Source organism: Dipodomys ordii, unplaced genomic scaffold, assembly GCF_000151885.1.
Source record: "Dipodomys ordii isolate 6190 unplaced genomic scaffold, Dord_2.0 Scaffold56, whole genome shotgun sequence".
NCBI lineage: Eukaryota > Metazoa > Chordata > Mammalia > Rodentia > Heteromyidae > Dipodomys > Dipodomys ordii.
In genome coordinates, this window is record NW_012267272.1 from 8,287,724 (window position 1) to 8,307,904 (window position 20,181).

Sequence of the window (20,181 nt, forward strand, 5' to 3'; positions counted from 1 at the left end):
ATAGAAGGAATGGAATGTGAATTCCTGAGGGAAGAGATAGCCGAAATGAAGTTGTACAAGGAGACATTATAGAGCTACATGAGAGATGGGATGGTCCCACACAGCTAAGATGTAGGTGAGTGTTGAAAGGAAGATGTGTAAGACTGTGAGGTAGGTTGGAACTTCATGGCAGATGGTTGTCAATGGGAAAGGGAAGTTGTGGCTTGGCTCATGTTGTTCCTAGAGGGATGTTTGGTGTGGTGGGTTTGAAGAAAATGGATGCATACTGATTAACTTGTCCCTTCATAGTATGCTAGAAAATGAGTTTCCTGGAAGCCCCCCAACAAGTCTGTCCCTTCCTAAGGTGTCTCCCCTGCACTAGCCCATCTTGTTCCTGAATTTTGGTGAATTTTACATGTCATTAGTGCCATACCAATGCTTTTTTGTTATCTTATTTTCCCCACCTCTTTCACCATGGGCCTGACTGCAGTTGGTCCCTGTAATTCACATTCTATCCAGTGCCAGTAGAACAATTGGGTCAAACTCAAACATACTAACAACATATTATTCTATTTAATCTTCTTTGTGTCTCTACAACTATACTTAGCCTATTTCCCCCTGCCGATGGCAGAGACAGTTCTTGATACTGACCTGAAACTATTAATACAAAAGCAACCCATTACTTTCCTTATCTTTTTTTCCATAATTCTTAATTTGAAAGATTCCATTGATGTTGAAGCAAGAAATGTATTTAGTCAAATTCTAGATATCCAGATACTATCTCAAGAAAGAGATGGTAGATAATACTTTTAACCATTTTGATGTTTTAGTGTTAGAATTACTGTGAGCATATGGGAGAGAAGATATACAGGCAGCTTTGCAGAATGATTAACCTGACAGAAATTTTCCATTGTTGTATTCATGGACAATAGTCATAAACTTTCTGATATTTGTCAGGTTCACATTCTTTTTATTCTGAGAGTTTTTAATCTTTTATTATCTTTTTCTTTATAATATCCTTTTCCAAATTCCAATTTCTTATCAAAGTATTTAAGGGACCAAGTTTTATAATATTTTAGCAAAGATGTTTTGTTTGCTTAGATAATTATAGGTCTCCACCTTAAGTTTATACAACATTATTTAAGAGGTATTAGTTGGTGCTAGGAAAACAGTGAGATCTAAGGTCCCAGAAATAGATGTGGATTTGTTCCACATGTTGAGTGGATGGTGCAGGCATTGGACCAGAACATGGTAGAGGAACCAGAATACTCAGTTCTCAACCTGGCTTTGCTTCTGAAAACCTGTACCACTCAATTACTGTCCTATCTCCTTGTATATTGTCAAATCCTTATCAGTGAAAGGGGACTGTATATGCTCAAATATACTTATTCATTAAACAAAGGACTACTGAATACTGCCTAAAGAGATGTTAAAATAGTGATCTCTAAAGTCCTGGAAAATGTTCTCTGAAAATACACCAGAGTCTAACTTGGGGCAGTAGAAAGATTGGCAGAGGTGGCAGAGTTCTTTAAAAACCTTTACTATTGGATGTTGTCTTGTGATGAGAGAAGTGGTAAGATTAATTTTCAAAAACTGTGTTGTGATATAATGTATAGTTCAGATATTTGCCTGAGTTGAGATTAAGGTCATTCTTTCATTTTTTTTTCAAAGTTGCTACACCTCAAACTAGCAAAGGACAATTTTCACGAGTAGAGTTGTATTGGAATTCTTTTCTTATCATGTGTTTTTACTTCTGAAGTGCCTGCCTCAGTTAGAAAATGAAATATTACCCTACTGCTCTCTCAGCATTAAGTTCTGGCATATTTTATTTATGTTTTTGTCAATCTTGGGGCTTGAACTCAGGGCCTGGGAGCTGTCCCTGAGCTTTTGTGTTCAAGGCTAGCACTCTACCACTTTGAGCCACAGCTCCACTTCTCATTTTCTAGTGGTCAGAAGTAAGAGTCTCATGGTCTTTACTGCCTGGATTAGCTTTGAAGCACGATCCTCAGATCTCAGCTTCTTGAGTAGCTAGGATTACAGGTGTGAGCCACCCATGTCTGGCTTGGCATTTTATTTTATTTATTTTCTTTTGGCAACTTTCTCCTTCCTTGTGGTCTCAGAGGCTCCCTGAGTGGTCTCGTCAGCAGGGTGGCTGGACTTCTTACAGACCAAGACTGCCAGAGTATACAGGGAAATTTTTTTCTAGCCAGGCCCAGAAGCAGCCCAGCATCACCTTCTCTGTCAAATCTGTCATGAGCCATCTCAGACTCATGAAGAAGGGTGACCAGCACAGAGTATGGAAATAAAAATCACAGTGAAAGCAACATTGATAAAGCTTTTGGAAATCGGACTGAGGAGTCCTGAGAAGAGGGATTTATGCAGGCTTCTCTCCTGGCTGGAATGTGGACTGTAGTGCCTTCACCTTTTGTCTGCTGGAATGTGGACTGTGGGTACCTTCACCCTTTGTCTGCAGGCAGCTAGAACAGGTGGTTCTGTGGTGCCATGCACAGAAAGAGGCTATCAGACTGGGTTTTATAGCTACTTTCATTAACATGGACATTCTTTTTTTAGTCTTCGGTCACCTTGCCCCTATTTTCAACTGCAATAGACTTGTTGCTACTTTGTCATACGATGATATTGTTTGTTCTTATAATGTCTCGCTTACCTCGTCTTCTTTAGCCTAGATTCAAAGCTATCTGAACCTGTGTCTGATGGACTGAAATTCTCAACACCAAGTAAAGTTCCTTTACTTCTACAGTTTCTCAGTTTGAACTGACAGACAGCAGTGGAAGAACTAGTATCAGGCTTAGGGAGAGTGCAGAGTGGATTAACCCAGTCTAATATGGACTGGAAGGAGTCAGCCAATTCGTTCCAGTGGCAGAGATAGCTACTACTGCAGACTTGCTTAAACCAGCTCTTTCTGGGCCTCAGATCATATGCCTTTAGCTCTTCCTGTCTGCCCTGGCAACTGTCCTTGCTCTTTTCTAAATGCAGTAATTGCTGAAGTCCTGATTTTAAAAGATTGTTTGGGGCTGGGAAGGTGGCTCAGTGGTAGAGCGCTTGCCTTGCATGCATGAGGCTCTGGGTTTGATTCCTCAGCACCACATAAGCAGAAAAAAAAAGCTGGAAGTGGCACTGTGGCTCAAGTGGTAGAGCACTAGCGTTGAGCTGAAGAGTTGAGGGACAGCGCCCAGGCACAGAGTTCAGGCCCACGACTGGACCCCCCCCCAAAAAAAAAAAGATTCTTTGGTCTGTTGCTTCCTAAGGACATAAAATATTTATGCATTCCAAGGCACCAGTAATCTTAGCAGTAAATTATTTTAACCCACTGAAAAAGATATGAAATCATTACTCAGTTATCTTGTTGATAGTGGACTTTTACCTCTGACATGTTTTTTGGGACATATAGAGAGACAATTTCTCTTTTTTATATTGAAATATTTGAGACAGTGTTTTTTTTTTTTTTTGGTAAATTCTGATTACTTTCTTTCTTTCTTTTTTTTTGTGTGTGTGTGAAAATACCATACAGAGGGGTTACAATTACATGGGCAAGATAATGAGTACATTTCTTATCAAGCATTGTTGCCTCCTCCTTTGTTTCCCCTTCCCATCCCTTCCCATCTCTGCCCCCCCCTCCACTCCCTGCCAAAGTTGTAGAGTTTGTGTTTTCGACATAACGTCTTGTACATCTCATTGTTGCAATGGGTCCACCTGTATCCCTGTTTAAACGATTTGTTTTTTTTCCCCTTCCCCTCCACAAATAAAAATATGGAACGCTTCACGAATTTGCATGTCATCCTTGCGCAGGGGCCATGCTAATCTTCTCTGTATCGTTCCAATTTTAGTATATGTGCTGCCAAGGCAGACATGAGACAGTGTTTTTAAAATAGAAAGGCATACATACCCACTAGGGAAAATATTAGAATATTAGGAGAGAGGGGTTGTGATAGATCCCTTCATATTTTTTCCAGTTCTCTTCTGCGTCTTCCATACTAATCAATACCATAAAGACCTGGGAGCTCCCTTCCTTTTTTCCTATAACAGTCTGAGTCATAGATGCCATTTTCATCTTTCTCCTTTTCCTTTCTGCCATTGTTAGTGGGCATTGCAGGTGTTATGGTGCTGGTTTTCTTTTTCTTTTTTTTTCTTTTTTGGGTCCTGTCGTGGGGCCTGAACTCTGGGCCTGAGCGCTGTCCCTCAGCTCTTCAGCTCAAGGCTAGTGCTCTACCACTTGAGCCACAGCATCACTTCTGGCTTTTTTCTTTTTGCTTATGTGGTACTGAGGAATCGAACCCAGGGCCTCAGGCATGCAAGGCACACGCTCTACTACGGAGCCGCCTCCCCAGCCCCTGGGAGCTGTTTTTTTTGAGCTGTGGTTCAGTCTTAGCTCTCCATCAAAATTAGGCGAAAAGATTTAAAGACACCCATTCCTTGGGCTCACCCAGAAATTCTAATTTAATTCACAAGAAAACAGCTCAGATGTGATTATTCTTGGAATATTTACCAAGTGACCCACACATGATCTAAAATGACAGTGTTGAGAGCCATGGACCTCAAACATTGATCAATATGAGAATGACTATAAACTATAGTATATATTATAAATTTCATTCTATATGAAAATTATTTTTACAAATTTTTCTATTTATGTGTTCCTTGAGTATATATCTTCAAATTGTTCTCCAAAGTGGCTGTGCTAACTAACCATCTTATTATCAATCTCTGTAACCTTAATAGTATATGGAATAGACAGTCTTTTTAAACTTTTCCATTTTGAGGAAGTGATTATCTTCATTTCTTACTTTTTTTTATTTTTTATGTTTTGGTTGGTCAGGGGGCTTGAACTCTGGGCTTGGGCGCTGTCCCTGTGCTCTTCAGCTCAAGGCAAGTGTTCTACTGCTTGAGCCACAGTGCCACTTCCAGTTTTCTAGTGGTTTATTGGAGATAAGAGTCTCATGGACTTTTCCTGCCTGGGCTGGCTTTGAACTGCGATTCTCAAGATCTCAGCCTCCTGAATAGCTAGGATTACAGGCATGAGCCACTGGCGCCAGGCTTTTGTTGGACTTTGTTTGCTATTCTGTCCCCTGCCTTGAACTGAGGGAACATGTTACAATCCTAAAATCTCCCTCAGCACTGCATTGGTAGTTGCATATTCTATACTGTCTCAGCAGTGTCCTGTCATTGTCACTTCAAGCCTAAAGTGCTAGTTCGTGTGTTGGATCTGATTCTTTCCATCCTGACAGGTCGCTCTAAAGGTGCTTTCCAGAGTTTCATATCTGTCTTACTTTCTTGTCCTCTAGGTCTTGTTCAGCATCTTCCACTTTCACTGGTAGTTTCAAGTTAGTTAACAGGGGCTGTTTATAACCTTGCTGCTTTAGCCAGTCTGATCTTTGCCCTTTCCAGCTCAGTGAAAACATGATTAATCTCTGGAGAGTGTACTGAAGCCATCCTATTTGACACTTTTACAACACCTTTCTCATGTTCACTAAGACTGAAGTTTCTTCTGATGAGGTTTGAGAGGAAAGTACAAGGGGGCTCAGAAAGTGGCTCAGTGGTAGAGTGCTTGCCTCATATGTATGAGACCCTGGGTTTGATTTCTCAGCACCAAATAAACAGAAAAAGCCAGAAGTGGCGTTATGCCTCAAGTGGTAGAGCACTAGCCTTGAGCTGAAGAGCTGAGGGACAGCGCCCAAGCCCCATGATTGACCAAAAAAATAAAAATAAAAATAAAAATAAAAAAAATAAAAAAAGGAAAGAACAAGATACTGGCAGCTGATTAAAGTTGTGTTCACAGTGCAATGTGATTCCACAGCAAGGAAGGCCGCTTATAGAACTTGCTTTCCACCTTTCAGGCAGAATCCAGATCATAAAGTTAGAGGTTGTGGGCTATACCTTGCTGGGCTCCAGTGTGTCACAAGTGTATTTCTAGCTACTCAGGAGACTGAGAGTGGGAGGAATGTGGTTTGAGGCCAGCCCTGGGTAGAAAAATTCTCATGATTCTATCCTGAAAATATCCAGTAAAAAGCAGGGCTAGATGTATGGCTTAAGTGATAGTGTACCAACCTAGCAAGAAAGTAAGCTTAGCCAGCAAGCTAATCAAGCGTGAGGCTCTAAGCTCAAACCCAGTACTTCTCCTACCTGAATACATCTCATCACGTACAGACCAATGTTCCAAAATCTGAAAAAATACCTGCAATCTAAACTAGTGTCAACCATTTTAGATAAAGAATGCACAATCACTTGACTTTCAGTATAAAAATTAGTTTTTGATTAAATGCAATAATTCGTATGGCTCAGCAAGATACTAACCATCCTTATCATTTGTGAGAGATTGTCTTATTGTTCTGAAAAATGTGTGTAGCTGTGTCCATTCCAGAACACAAAAGAAAGGGAATCATGAGGGAACTAAGCTTGTTTTCATCCTCAGCAGCTAGTGACTTTCAGCTTATTGCTTCACGGCTGTGGGCCTCATGGGCTTCATCTGCAAAATGAGATGTAAAAGAGTCTTTTCTTATTTGATTGGAAATTAAAACCAGGGCCTCTTGCTAGCTAAGGAAGTGCTTTGCCACTGAGCTACACCTGAACCTACATTATCCCAACGCTTGATGGAATACTATCACAGACCTTATTTTCTTGGTTCATAGAGTTGAAAATCTGGCCTTGTTGAGCTGGATGCCTCTATCTCAGAGTCTCTTATCTGAGTTTCTTGCTGGCTACTGGCTGGAGACCTCCTTTCAGTATCTTGGCATGTGATAGGAAGACTTGCTTTGTCCACGCTGAGGACTTCAACTAAGAAAGTGGAAGAGAGCAAGCAAGAAATCACTGTCTTTCTGAGGTCTAATCTAGAAAGTATTATCCTATTTTCTATTAGTTGCAAGTCTCCACCTGTGGCTCACACTCAAGAAAGAGATTTCTCTTTATTTATCTTAAATAGAGCAAATGTGTCAGTGAAAGATCTTTTTTTTTGTTTTGAAAGGAGTTGAAAAACATGTACATGCCACCTATTTATAATCTACACACATGCAGTATTTTAAAAAATTATTTTGATTTGAAGGCCTCTGGATAAAGGTGGCTGCAAGTCTCTGCAAGAGGTTTTACAAAGGGATTTATTTCAATTCAGCATGTCAGTTTGTGAGTACAGTACATTTTGTCCTGGTCACCTCTTCCATCACCCCACCCCCCCTTTAAAAAAGTCAAAGCAAGTATACATGAAATTCCATTTGTAAATTTGTAAATATACTGGTGATATAACTATATTAAAGTTTAGAATTTTTAGGTGTATTAATTGGTTTTAGTGTGAAAGATAGAGGATGCAATGTGTCCCCTATACTGTTACATAGAAGGACACAAGCTAGTAAGATTGCGAGTGAACACTGCCCCTTGGGTTGAATTCTCTCATTTGTAAAACAAAGTTATTCCTATGAAGATCTGAAATTAGATGACTTGTTCTTCTCCAGATGGATTAATCTATCATTTCAGGACATATGTGACCAGCGTGGCTGTTGTTGGAACCCTCAGGGAACCACAGACATCCCCTGGTGCTACTATTCCAAGAATCATGGCTACAACATAGAGGGTGATCTTGCAAACACAAATGCAGGTACGTGAGACTCTGTGGGCAGGCAGGAGCCCCAGACCTTCTGCAGGCTCTGGTATCTGTGCAGGGCCCTGTGGCAGCATGCAGGGGCCACTCTGCAGCCATGCTGCTATGGTGACAGACGTGAGCACTGCTCTTAGCCACGACCCATTTTGGCATCGAGCAATAGTCACCCTCTGCTGGGAGTTTGGAAACCACATTCTGTTTCTTGCTTCACCTCTCTCCATACCTTTGTGACCTTGTATAATTGTCATGAATGTTTTTGTTCTTAAGTTTATAACTATTGCATGAGATAGGGATTTGAACTCATGCAACTCTGATATTACTTTTGACTTTAGTGGGATATAACTTGTATGAGTGAGAAACAATTACAGTTTTACAAGCATGTTACAAAATGTGCCTGTCAATGTTAGCAGTTATTAACAGATTGTCTGCTCTTCATTTTCCTATCCTAAATGGAGAGCCTCATCATGAACAATTTGGGGGGTGGGAGGTAGGAGCAGGTGAGTATTTGGGGGAACTTCCTAGTATAAAGGAAGAAGTATAGTCCTTTGCAGATGCTCTGGGCTTGATGGGTTCTTCTACAAGGCCTTAACTCTCACTTGATTTCCATTTCATTAGGGAGATGGCATCAATGTGTGTCATCACCTATGATGTAATATTAAAATAACTAAGAAGGGGTAATGTGTGCATATACATACATATGCATATATGTATGCATATATGTGTGCATATATATACATATATATGTAAAGAGCATAAAAAGTATTTGATCAATACAGAAAGACTGATGAGCTAGTAACATAAGAGTCCTTGTGAGGGCAGTTTTCAATCAGATTTTGTAGAAAAGAGCCATAGACTTTTAGATAAGATAGTAATACTAACTAGTTTCCAGATTGGGACCAGGATACAGTGTATACAGTGGGATATATATTTATTCCCTCCCTTCTTTGGCCTCTTTTTTCTCTTCCTTTCATTAGTCCCATTGGCCTGAAGGTTAAGTTTTATGTAGCTATTATTTGAGAATTTACAGAACCAACTATGAAATCCTTTTCTTCTCTACGTGTTAGGATTCACAGCCCAGTTGAAAAGTCTGCCATCTTCATCCCTATTTGGAAATAACATTGACAACATCCTCCTGACAGCAGAATACCAGACATCTAACCGTTTCCACTTTAAGGTTGTAATTTGGTTCTTTTCAAAAAAATCTTTTTAAGATGCTCTGTTCTCTTCTTGAGGACGACGGTTCCTGCAAAGTAGAAAATGGTGCTAATGGGGGTGGGGGTGGTGTCATTTTTTCGACTCATTATTATTTAGCACTTGTATGCTGAAATCTTCTATAGACTTTCTTTTGCATGATAACTTTCTAAACCCACATGTAGAATTTATTGGGTAGGCTTTAGCTTTCATTTATTTGGCCTCAATATCTTGTGAAATTTGTAGGGCACAGAGAAATGATCACAGCTCTGAGTATTCGGGGGATAATCTATCTCTGCAGACTTTCACTATGTGTTTCTACATAAAGAGTAACATGTCCCATGGTTGAATCTTTGAAGTTGATGGCATGATGAGTCCATATCCTAAGACAGGACCAGTTTAACCAGTATCTGACTGCTTTTTCCAACCATGCAGATTTTGGGAAGCATAGGTGTTAGTAGGGGACACTTCTAATGTTTGAAAATCAGGATAGTTTTCATTTTGACTCAGTTTCTATTCATCTCTTGTGGCAGTTGACTGACCAATCCAAAGACAGGTATGAAGTACCCCATGAACACGTGCAACCCTTCCGTGGAAATGCTGCTTCCTCCTTGAACTACGAGGTTGAGGTCTCCAAACAGCCATTTAGCATCAAAGTGACCAGAAGAAGCAACAACCGTGTCCTGTGAGTTTGAGAAACGTCTCTGGGACTAGACAAGGGAGGTTATGGTGAAGGGAGGCCTGTGAGCTGGAGGAAGAGTGCATTTCAACAATGTTCCTGAGGACTGTTAGTCCATTGGTGGTGGGCTTCTCTGCTTCCATATGTGTATGACTGTCTCATTTTTCTTCTCTTTTGGCCTTCTGTTTGCACAATCAATGTTTTCTTCTTTATTTTTTCCTTTCTCCCATCTGTCCAACTCATCAGTAAATATCAGTGATCATGAAAATATAGCATCTGGTCTTATGGTAGGGTACTGGTGGGGGGGACAAATAGAAGAAACTGTGCTATGCAGGAGTCCTGAACTCTTTGTATCCATGGTTAAATGTCATAGCAGGGCAAATGGGACTGACTAAACCAAATGACTGCTATGGAGGAAGTGAGATCTGAAGGTCCATTCTCCATTCTCACTTGTCACTCATTCCTGTGTTTTGCACTGTGTCTAGGTTTGACTCGGGCATTGGGCCTCTCCTGTTTGCAGACCAGTTTCTTCAGCTTTCCATTCGCTTGCCCAGTGCTAATGTGTATGGTCTGGGAGAGCACGTGCACCGGCAGTACCGGCACGACATGAACTGGAAGACGTGGCCCATATTTGCCAGGGACACCACCCCCAATGGGGTAAGCATATTTGTCTGGTAGGGGTAGGCCGAACTTGGAGTCTTTGGTGTAAACTTTCAGGTTGGGCCTGCTTCCAAAGGATATTATAGCCTCAATCTTGTTGGTCACTTCTGATACCACAATAAAATAGTTGTGTAGGAATTTGGGCTCTGCTACTTACCAGTTATGTGGTTCTGGGTAAGTTAGTTACTTAGTTCTCTGGTTTTTTTTTTCTCACCTGTGAAATGGGGATAATATCCTTATCCTGCAGTACTGGAGGAGTAAAGAAGTCAATACATGAGAAGTATTTAGCAGAATGGCTGTCACATAAAAAGTCAACAATTGCTCAACAATTTGTATTGTATTTTCTCTTAACACTAACTGATTGTGGAGGAAAGGTTGCTTCTATCTGTATTTTGAATAATAGTTGATTATGACCTCCATAATTTAGATTGACCTTGAGTATATCAAATCATTCTTATGGAAAGAATGATCAAAGCAATAAAAGAATAGATAATGTTCTCTTGTTACTATTTTGTTTTATTTTTATTGTTTTTATTTTATTTTTTTGCTTTGGCTGCTAAGATTTGAGGCAACATTTTTCTCTATGAAGAGCAATACTTCATAGTTCAGGAATTTTTCTGAGTAAACAAAACTAACACTGGATGAAAGAAGGTCATAGCAATATTTTATAAACAACCACGCTTGTATTTCCTTCCTCCCTTCCTTCCTTCCTTCCTTCCTTTCTTCCTTCCTTCCTTCCTTTCTTCCTTCCTTCCTTCCTCCTTTTACCCCATTTTTTGAAACAGCGTATTGCCTATATAGTTCAGGCTTGCTTTGAACTTGTGACTCTCCTGTGTTAGCTTCTAACTGCTGGGATTACAGGAGTGCAGCACCACTCTATATATTGTCTGGCTTTGTATATTATTTCTTTCTTTTCTTTTTCTTTTGGTCATGGGGCTTGAACTCTGGGCCTGGGTACTGTCCTTGTGCTCTTCAGCTCAAGGCTAGCGCTCTACCACTTGAGCCACAGTGCCACTTCCGGTTTTCTAGTGATTAATTGGAGATGAGTCTCACAGACTTTCCTGCCTGGGCTGGCTTTGAACCACAGTCCTCAGATCTTAGCCTCCTGAGTAGCTAGGATTACCGGCATAAGCCACCAGTACCCAGCTTTTTATATTATTTCTATGTAGTAAAATAACCTAAGACAGAATAAGAAATAATATCTCATTTAACATAGCCTAAGGTGAAGAGTTTGTAAGAAGCAGCCACAGGATCTGATCCCTACACAGTCCTACCTAAAGCCTGTGCTCTCTGCTACTCAAGCCTGTCAGCAAAGCAGAGAAGCTGCAGAACCCATAGCCTGTATAGGAATAGCTAGTGATGGACATTAAACCAGGGAGCTGTAGACCTGCACACCAATGTGGGAATCGTGGGCTTCTACTGCTTCTCTTCCCTCTCCTCCAGAGTCTCCTCCCACTTGCTAGACAAGTGCTCTGCCATTTGATTCACACCACCAGTTCCTTCTGCTTTAGTCATTTTTGAGATATTCTCTCATTTCTGTTCCATGCCCATGTTGCTTAGACTGAAAACAAGGTGTGTTCCACCATGTCCACCTATTGTTTGAGACAGGGGTCTGACTTTTTGCCCAGGCTAGCCTTGAAATGCAGTCCCCCAAATCTCTGCCTTCTGAGTGTTTGGGATTACAGGTGTGAGCCACGGCATCCAGGACCTCACTTTGTACTGCATTTGAATTTACATTTAACACGGGTGCCTTTGCCAAAGGATGACAAGCAAGATAATAGAGCACTGATTTTCAAATGTGACTACACAGTAGAATTGTCTAGAGAAAGTATACGACAACAACACAAACCCAAACCAACAAAGATGTATGTGCTTCTGCTCTCAGGGATTCTGTTTTAATTGTTCTTGGAAGCAGTTTGGGTAGAAAAGTCCTGTTCTGGAGTCTAAAAGATCTATTTAGGTTAGAGCTCATCTAGTTGTTTATTCTTACTAAGATTCAGTAGAGCTCATATAAGATTGTCAGGAAAAGGCACAGCTCTAAGAAAACTTATGATTTATGGCTTCTGCATCTTCATCTTTTAGCAAATGTCACGGCCTCCACATTCCTACTAGAGAAATGATCATCACTCCCTCATATAACCAAACACTCATAAATCTGGTTGATATCAACCAAATGGTAACTCTATCTTTTAAAATTTGTGACTTCAGTGACCATGGGGTTCCTCATATGATTAAGGCTGATTCTGCAAATCAGCCTGGCAATATGTTATTTACATGACAGGACTTTGTAAGCTTATGGTTCAAATTGTCTTTCTGCAGGATGGAACTAACTTGTATGGTGCTCAGACATTCTTCCTGTGTCTTGAAGATGCTAGTGGATTATCCTTTGGGGTGTTTCTGATGAACAGCAATGCCATGGGTAAAAGATGAGAGGAATATTTATGAAAAGACAAACATGAAGAGTGAAATTTTTTTCCTTAGTTAAAGCACTAGAATAAAAGAAACATGCCATTTAAGCCTGAGGGATTCTGGCCGAGGGGATTATTGTTTCACGCAGGGGCAAGGACAACATGATCCCTGGTTCTTGTGAGAAGGAAATGTCTTCCTTCTCCCCAATCAGATTTAATTCTAAGGAGCTTGAAAATTAAGCTGATAGAATGATCAGCAAGGAATGCTTACATATAACTATGCTCTTTTGGGCTCATGATGAGTAACCAAAAGGGAGGATTCACATTCTGGGCTGGTATACTATCTTAATAGGCAAAACTGAAGGGATGAAAGAAATTTACAGGAAGACAATTGACTTGGGGAAATGTTAGTCTTGTGACAATGTCTGTTGGCACTTACTATTTTCAGAGAAGATTAGAGTTGCTCATAGTTTTAATAACTGAATTATTTAAGAGATGACTCCTAGGCAGATCAGAAGTATCAATAACAAAATACCTTCTACACCAAGTATTTTTTATGCCAAACTGACCTATTCTGTACCTTTTCAAGAGCCAGTTGGCTTTTAAAAAATATTTATCAGAGCCTAGGTCTTGGCAGAAGGAGCTATTAAAGTCTGTCATTGAACAAATGAGCTCATGTCCATGTGTATCCATTTGTCTATTTCTATGCAAAATTAGAGGCATGGAAATATTATAAATGTTAAGGTGGTTAGTGATCCTCTGGTCTAAAACTTTGTAGTTACTATGGTAGAGTAATTCTTTTCTTTTTCATGTCTTTTAAGAGGTCAGCCTCCAGCCTGCTCCAGCTGTTACTTACCGCACCATTGGCGGTGTTCTGGATTTCTATGTATTCTTGGGAAACACACCTGAGCAAGTGGTTCAAGAATATCTAGAGGTAAACTTACAATATCATAATTTATGGCCAAGGAAATCCTTTATAGAAAATACTTTACAAATATGCTTAATCTACTGTGACCCAGGTAAACCTACAATTACAGATTCAGAATATTAAAGGCTAAATTACCTATGTTCCATGGGAATTGCTTTATAGCATATTACATTATACAAAGATTGGAGACTACATAGATGCCAAGCAGAGCCTGCCCTTCATGATGAAAGGGGGGCCAGATAAACAAATAATATTCTGACATGAATGAATCCCTGTGTTGGAAAATGTAGTATGCTTTTCTCCCTAAACCTGCACATAATCTTAAATTGACAAAAATGTTGCTCACTTTCATTTCCTGTGTTTCTCCTAGCTCATTGGACTGCCATCCCTGCCTTCATACTGGACACTGGGATTTCACCTTAGTCGATATGATTATGGAACCCTAGAAAAAATGAAAGTAGTCGTAGACAGAAACCGTGCAGCACAACTCCCTTACGTAAGTAAAGCACTAAACAGTTCTCCACAAATAAAAATAAAGAAATTCTCTAGAAGTAAAAGAACAGACACTCATACTCATGCTTTCTCTCCTTTGTACTTTATTGGTACCAGGGTTTGAACTTAGGGCTTATTGTTTTCTTGGCTTGCTTGTTAGCTGATGCTTTACCACTTAAGTTATGCCTGCAGCTTGGCTTTTTGCTGGTTATTTTGGAGATGGAGTCTTGTAGACTTTTTTCCTTAGGTGGACTTTGAACCACAGTCAGCCTCATGACATCCTTGGGTTGCCATTGAACACAGGATCTCAGCCTCCTGAGGAGCTAGGGTAGCTGACACGAACCACCAGTGCTGGACTAAAAGAACTTGATGCATTTAAAATACTGGAGGTTTTTGTTGGGCTACCAGGCATTGTACTCATTTTCTTTTAGTGGTAAAAGTAAAGACCATACTTATGGATAAGAGACAACTTGGTTTTGTATCTATTTTTCTTTTCATGTTTTATTAGTAAAATTTCCTTGTACTTACTGTTCTAATTTCACTTTATAATGCCATACAACTGTGGGATAAAAAATTTAGACAAAATGGGGGAAAGATAGCACTTTCCTTCTAGTGACTGTATATAGTGTGCAATTCATTTTGGTGGTTTGTCATACATTGTGGGGTGAGCCTGATTGCATGGGTGGGGACAGGCTTTAGAAAAAGAATGGGACATTTGTTTTTAAAACTCCCCTGATATAGGAGTACTTGGATGCTAGACTGTTTAGCACTCTGTTTAGATCTCAGGATAGAGCTCACATATATCTTGTATAATAATACTGATAAATGATGCTTGCTGGTGGGTCATGCCTGTACTTATAGCTTTTAGGAAGCTGAGATCTGAGGATCATGGTTTGCAATCTATGAAACCTCTTCTCTAGTTAACCTGCAACAAAGATGGACTGGAAACATGGATCAAATGATAGAGCACCAGCCATGAGCAAAAGAGCTGAGTGAGAGTTCTAGATTTTGAGTTTGAGCCCCAGACCTGGCACAAGAATTAAAATAATAAAATACAGTAATAAAGAATAAAATATAATAAAATACAATAAAACAATAATAAAATACAATAAACACTGATAAGGTGGACTTGTGTTTTCTTTCAGGATGTTCAGCATGGTGATATTGATTACATGGATGAGAGGAAGGACTTTACTTACAACCCAGTGGGTTTTAAAGGCCTCCCTGAATTTGTTAAGGAGTTACATGGAAATGGACAGAAATTTGTCATCATTGTGGTATGTGCTGCCTTTGTCATCTCTTGTGATATGTGGTGTGTTCTCTCAGATCATTTGCTCTTTCTTATCAAATACCTACCTCCACTTTCTTGCTTCCTGAATTCCCATTCTCTTTTCAGCGCTTCCAGTTTAAGGCTGGCTTCTTACGTGTGTTTCCCCCTTAGGATCCAGCCATCTCCAACAACTCTTCCCTAAGTCATCCTTATAGCCCATACGACAGGGGCTCAGCTCTGAAGATATGGGTGAATGATTCAAATGGAGTAAACCCACTCATTGGGGAGGTAACTTGATGGGGGAAACAGGTGTGTGTGTGTGGGGGGGAGAGAACAAGAGAGTGACAAAAAGAGAGAGACTGAGAAAGAGAGAAAGAGTATTATGCTGTACATTTTCAAATGCTATGTACATCCTGGGATAAACTTGCCTTTTATTCCCAGATACCTACCAACAATCCTACCTCTTACATAGCTTACTCTCTGGGTGTCTACTTCCTCACCTCATCCCCTCTTCAGTGACTTTGGCCTCCATTCTGCCCCATCACCCCACTAACTTTATATAGTATCAATGACATGCATGTGAAATCCAAGGGTAATACCATGTGTCTTGTTCTTAGTTTTTCTACAGTATTTATCCACTTGACTGCTTTTTCCTCACATATTTATTTGACCTGGCTTTTCAAGGTGTTACCTGGTGCTTCACTTTTGATAGCACTGATGACCTTTTCAGAGTATGGTGTGTGAGAGATGTTGGATATGGAGAGAATAGAGAAAGGGAAGGATGTAAGAATACACAGGTGCTAAGGGACCGGTTGAAATTCACATAAAATACTCCCCATTCCTCTTCGTAGGAATGACGATGGAGAAAGTCATAGGAAGGGTAACCCTGAGGCAAAAATGAGAGCTTTGAAAATGCTTTATCCATGCATTTGCTCATTAAGCATTAGCTAGTTTTTTAAAAGTAAATTTTTCTGCAAGTGATTAATTATTCCTAACATTTATTATCTGAAGTCTGAATTATTCACTTTTCTAACTAAAGGGCCTATGCCTGATACCTCTTTTCTCTACAATCATATTAGGAATGTCTATGCAAAGGTCTTTGCTTTGCTCTATGGTCACTTAATTCACTCCTATTGGTGTTTCTTTTTTTTAACCCTTTCAGGTCTGGCCTGGGAAAACCGTCTTCCCTGATTATTCCAATCCCAACTGTGCTGCTTGGTGGGCAAATGAATTTGCGCTTTTTCACAACCAAGTGGAGTTTGATGGAATTTGGATTGTGAGTACTTATCACGTTGATACGTAGGGATGAGTATTCAGTGTCTATAGCTCTGTCTATGTCTTTGAGTCATGGAACATAAGAGGGGGAAGAGAGGAAAACAAATATAACCACAATTTCTAGTATTCCCTGTTTTATTATTCAAACAATCTTACCCCAAGTTCTTAAATCCATCTTTCTTTTACAAATGAATAAGCTGATGTCAAAATAGCTCTCATTGACATAAGGAAAGCAATTATCCAATTGCCTCTTTCATTTGGACATGTTGAACAGAACAGTTAAAGACAAAGTTCTCTGTGGCTGACATGAGGAAGGGGAAATATCTCATATAGTGAGAAATAAAAAACAAGTATAAAAATTAGTTGCTGCAGCCCAGCAAAATGCAGGGAGTTTTTGTGGGTTTCTTTTCCTATTCATAAGAGAACCATGTAAAATTTAAATAATACAGACAGCTAAAACAGGAAAAGCCAAATTGAAATAGAATGATAGCAGCCAAAGACATCTATCATGATCATTTTGGCATGCATTTTTCCAGACCTTTTATTTTCATAGCTTTGGAACATGCAAACCCTGTTCTCAGCCTCTCTTTTTCTGTGTATATTTATATGTGTGTTCTTCTATGTTTGTGAATTCATGGTTCTATTTGTCTACATAGAGTATAAGTTGGCATTTATTTTGCCTAATATATTTGGGGATTGCTCATTTGCTGTGATTATAGATATAGATCATTAGAAAGGATCCTAGGGATCTTCTCTGAGAAATTCTCCTTTATAATGCAATAATTAATATATGTCTAAGATATGAGCAGAAAAGCTCAAAAGCTATGTAAGATGATGCTAAGTGAAATGAACCCTAAGATATAGATACAAGAGGTTTTTCTTTGTTGTTGTTTTTAATGTACTATGTGATTTTCTTTTTTTTTCTTTTGTATGTTCTTCTTCCTATGGTATAGTCCCTGTTGTCACCGTATTTGATTTTGGTACCCTGCATCTTGTATATACATTTTTCTAATTTGGGAAGGGGAAGGGGAGTAACAAAATGTTGAAATAAGGGTACAGGATGACCCATTGTAACAATGATACTCACAAGACACTATATTGGAAATGAACTTTACAACTTCGGGGGAGGAGGAGGGAGGGAGGGAGGGAGGGAAGGGATAGTAGAAGAAAAACAAAGGAAGGGGTAGCAATGCTCAACAAGAAATGTACTCATTACCTTACTCATGTAACTGTGACCCCTCTGTACAGTATCTTTATAAGAAAAAAAATTTTCCTTGAGTAGGAAAGACAGGAATATCTATTATATTACTTGCATGTAAGGGACTCCTTTATGAATAAGTACATAGAATTATTTCTCTGATTCCACTTAATATTGTGTCATATATTACCTTACTTAATAGTTTTTACTATTTGTCTTGTAGGATATGAATGAAGTCTCCAACTTTGTTGATGGTTCCATTTCAGGATGTGCCACAAACACCCTCAATCATCCCCCATTCACTCCCAGTAAGTCTTTGTGGTCAGCTTGATTCCACATGGGATATTTCAAATTTAGAAGGATAGATCTGAACACACTGGAAAGGTAATGTGTATATAAGTGCACAAGATAAAGGGAATGCCCTCCCTATGGTTTTCTAAGGGGAAATCTAGTCCTTCCGCCTGTAATCCATGCTATTTCTAGGGGAAGGATAGTCTAATGTTACAGTGGAGTGTGTGTCCTGCAAGCTGGGGCTTCCTAGAAAGGGAGCTGATGAGTAGTCTTTGATCTTCAGGCGAGGAAGGCAGACATGAGCCACTGAATGAAAGACAGCCAGAGCTATGGCCTGGGAGGTCAGCAAATATGTCCTTCCCAAGCTTTAACTGAACTTTAGATACCTATCTCTCAGGGTATGGCCTTGGAACTATAATATAAAGAATGATACAGGCTATAGTACAAATTGTATCTTGATTGAGAAAAGGAGGATATGTCTAGACTCATAACAGTTTAGGCTGATTTCAGCGTGGTGTAAAAGAAAGAATTTGGTACATATAGATCAGAATCAAATACCCAGGGGCTTGGATAGGAGCCTAAACAGTTCATATGTCATTATTTCTTGTGGTAGAAGCTTTGTATGATTTATCTAGAGGGAAGTATGGTAGCACAATAGTTTTGTAACTATCAATTTGTAATATGGATTACATGTTAGAAGGAAATAAGCCATTAAGAAGCTAGTAGAGGGATGGGATGTAGCTCAGTGGCAAAATGCTTGACTAGCAAGTGCAAATGTCCTGAATTAAATCCCTAGTACCAAAAAAAAGAAAAGACAAAAAATACTGTTAAAAACCCAGACAAAGAAGCTATTAGATTAGTTAAGATCAGAAAAGTAATTTGGATCAGAACCAGAGTGGTACATGGAAGTAGAAAACAGATGAACAAACCCAACACTGAAAATCATCCCTCTGTGTATGTGCCAGTACTAGGGATTGACGCAGGGCTTCCTACTCGCAGTTTCGCCTTTTCACTTATGGCTAACGTTTTACGATTGAGCTATACCTCCATTTCCTGCTTTTTGCTGGTTAATTAGAGATCAGACTTTTGCAGATTTGTTTGACCAGGCTAGCTTTGAACCATGATCCTCAGATCTCAGCCTCCTCAGTAGGAAGACTTATAGGAGTTAGCCACCAACACCAAAAAAAATCATTTTCTATAATGTATAATTAAGGCCAAAGAAGGAATCATAAATCAAACTTTCATCCAATATTTCTATTCTTGGGTTGCTTAACTTATTTGAAAGGATTTAGATTGAAGCTGTTGTGTGACTAGCCTCTTTCGCTCTTGAATGCGTGCCCTGGTCACATGGGAAGCCAGGGGATGAGGTAGTGAGGGTCAGGACAAGTTCTGTATTAGAGGAACTACCTCAAGTATACACTGTAATGGCAAAGCAGTACCATTGTTATTAGCTTGGCCACCAGAAATGGCTGCTCAGTGGGAGCCAGCTTTCCAGGGTGATGGGTGAGGTGAGGAAATGTGCTTTGAAGGGCCTCACTGACCCATGCCTCTTTTGTTTCAGGGGTCCTTGATGGATACCTGTTCGCCAAGACTCTCTGCATGGATGCAGTACAGCAGTGGGGCAAGCAGTACGACGTGCACAACCTGTATGGTTACTCCATGGCGATCGCCACTGAAGGGTGAGATCAATGTTCCTATAGGTTGATCTGGATCAAATGATGGCTCACTAGGAACTGGGAGACTACTTCCCATGATAATTATACCCATCATAATTGAGCAAAGAAACTTGCTGGCATAGAAGGAAGAAGAAATCCAACAAAGATTTGTGGTGTCTGTAAAATGAAAGAACAAAATGAGTAAATGAAAGAATGACAAGTTAGATGGAAGAAAGTGAATTTCTTCCTTTGCCCAAGGTTAAACAGCGAATACATTGGAAAAGTAAAATCTGGGCTCTTTTCTCTGTGAGTCCAAAGCCATGTCTTTTCCTTTCTGCTTGTTGTGACAGCAGGAGACCAGACCTAAAATTCCTTCATTCATGATCAAGTTAGTGGGTGTAATTGTAGACATTTTCAAAGGGATTCCAGTGCTGAGGATTAAACCCAGTACTTTCGCATTCTAGGAAAGTGCTCTATTGCAGACCTACATACCCAGCCCACAAAGCTTTTTAATTATATGTACATGCATACTTAAAATTAGGGTTAGTATGT

At 39.7% G+C, this 20,181-nt stretch overlaps 1 protein-coding gene across 1 annotated transcript in view; it reads left to right on the top strand.

Moving 5' to 3' along the window:
- The window catches only part of Mgam (maltase-glucoamylase), a 131,250-nt gene that overhangs the window by 12,223 nt on the left and 98,846 nt on the right, over nt 1–20,181 (top strand). Inside the window, exons 4-15 of the mRNA XM_013021693.1 lie at nt 7,459–7,579; nt 8,647–8,756; nt 9,307–9,458; nt 9,938–10,109; nt 12,432–12,531; nt 13,342–13,454; nt 13,819–13,944; nt 15,086–15,217; nt 15,382–15,498; nt 16,373–16,486; nt 17,907–17,991; nt 19,536–19,653. Of these exons, the coding sequence (XP_012877147.1) occupies nt 7,459–7,579; nt 8,647–8,756; nt 9,307–9,458; nt 9,938–10,109; nt 12,432–12,531; nt 13,342–13,454; nt 13,819–13,944; nt 15,086–15,217; nt 15,382–15,498; nt 16,373–16,486; nt 17,907–17,991; nt 19,536–19,653 (1,460 nt within the window). The remainder of the gene's footprint in view (nt 1–7,458; nt 7,580–8,646; nt 8,757–9,306; nt 9,459–9,937; nt 10,110–12,431; nt 12,532–13,341; nt 13,455–13,818; nt 13,945–15,085; nt 15,218–15,381; nt 15,499–16,372; nt 16,487–17,906; nt 17,992–19,535; nt 19,654–20,181) is intronic.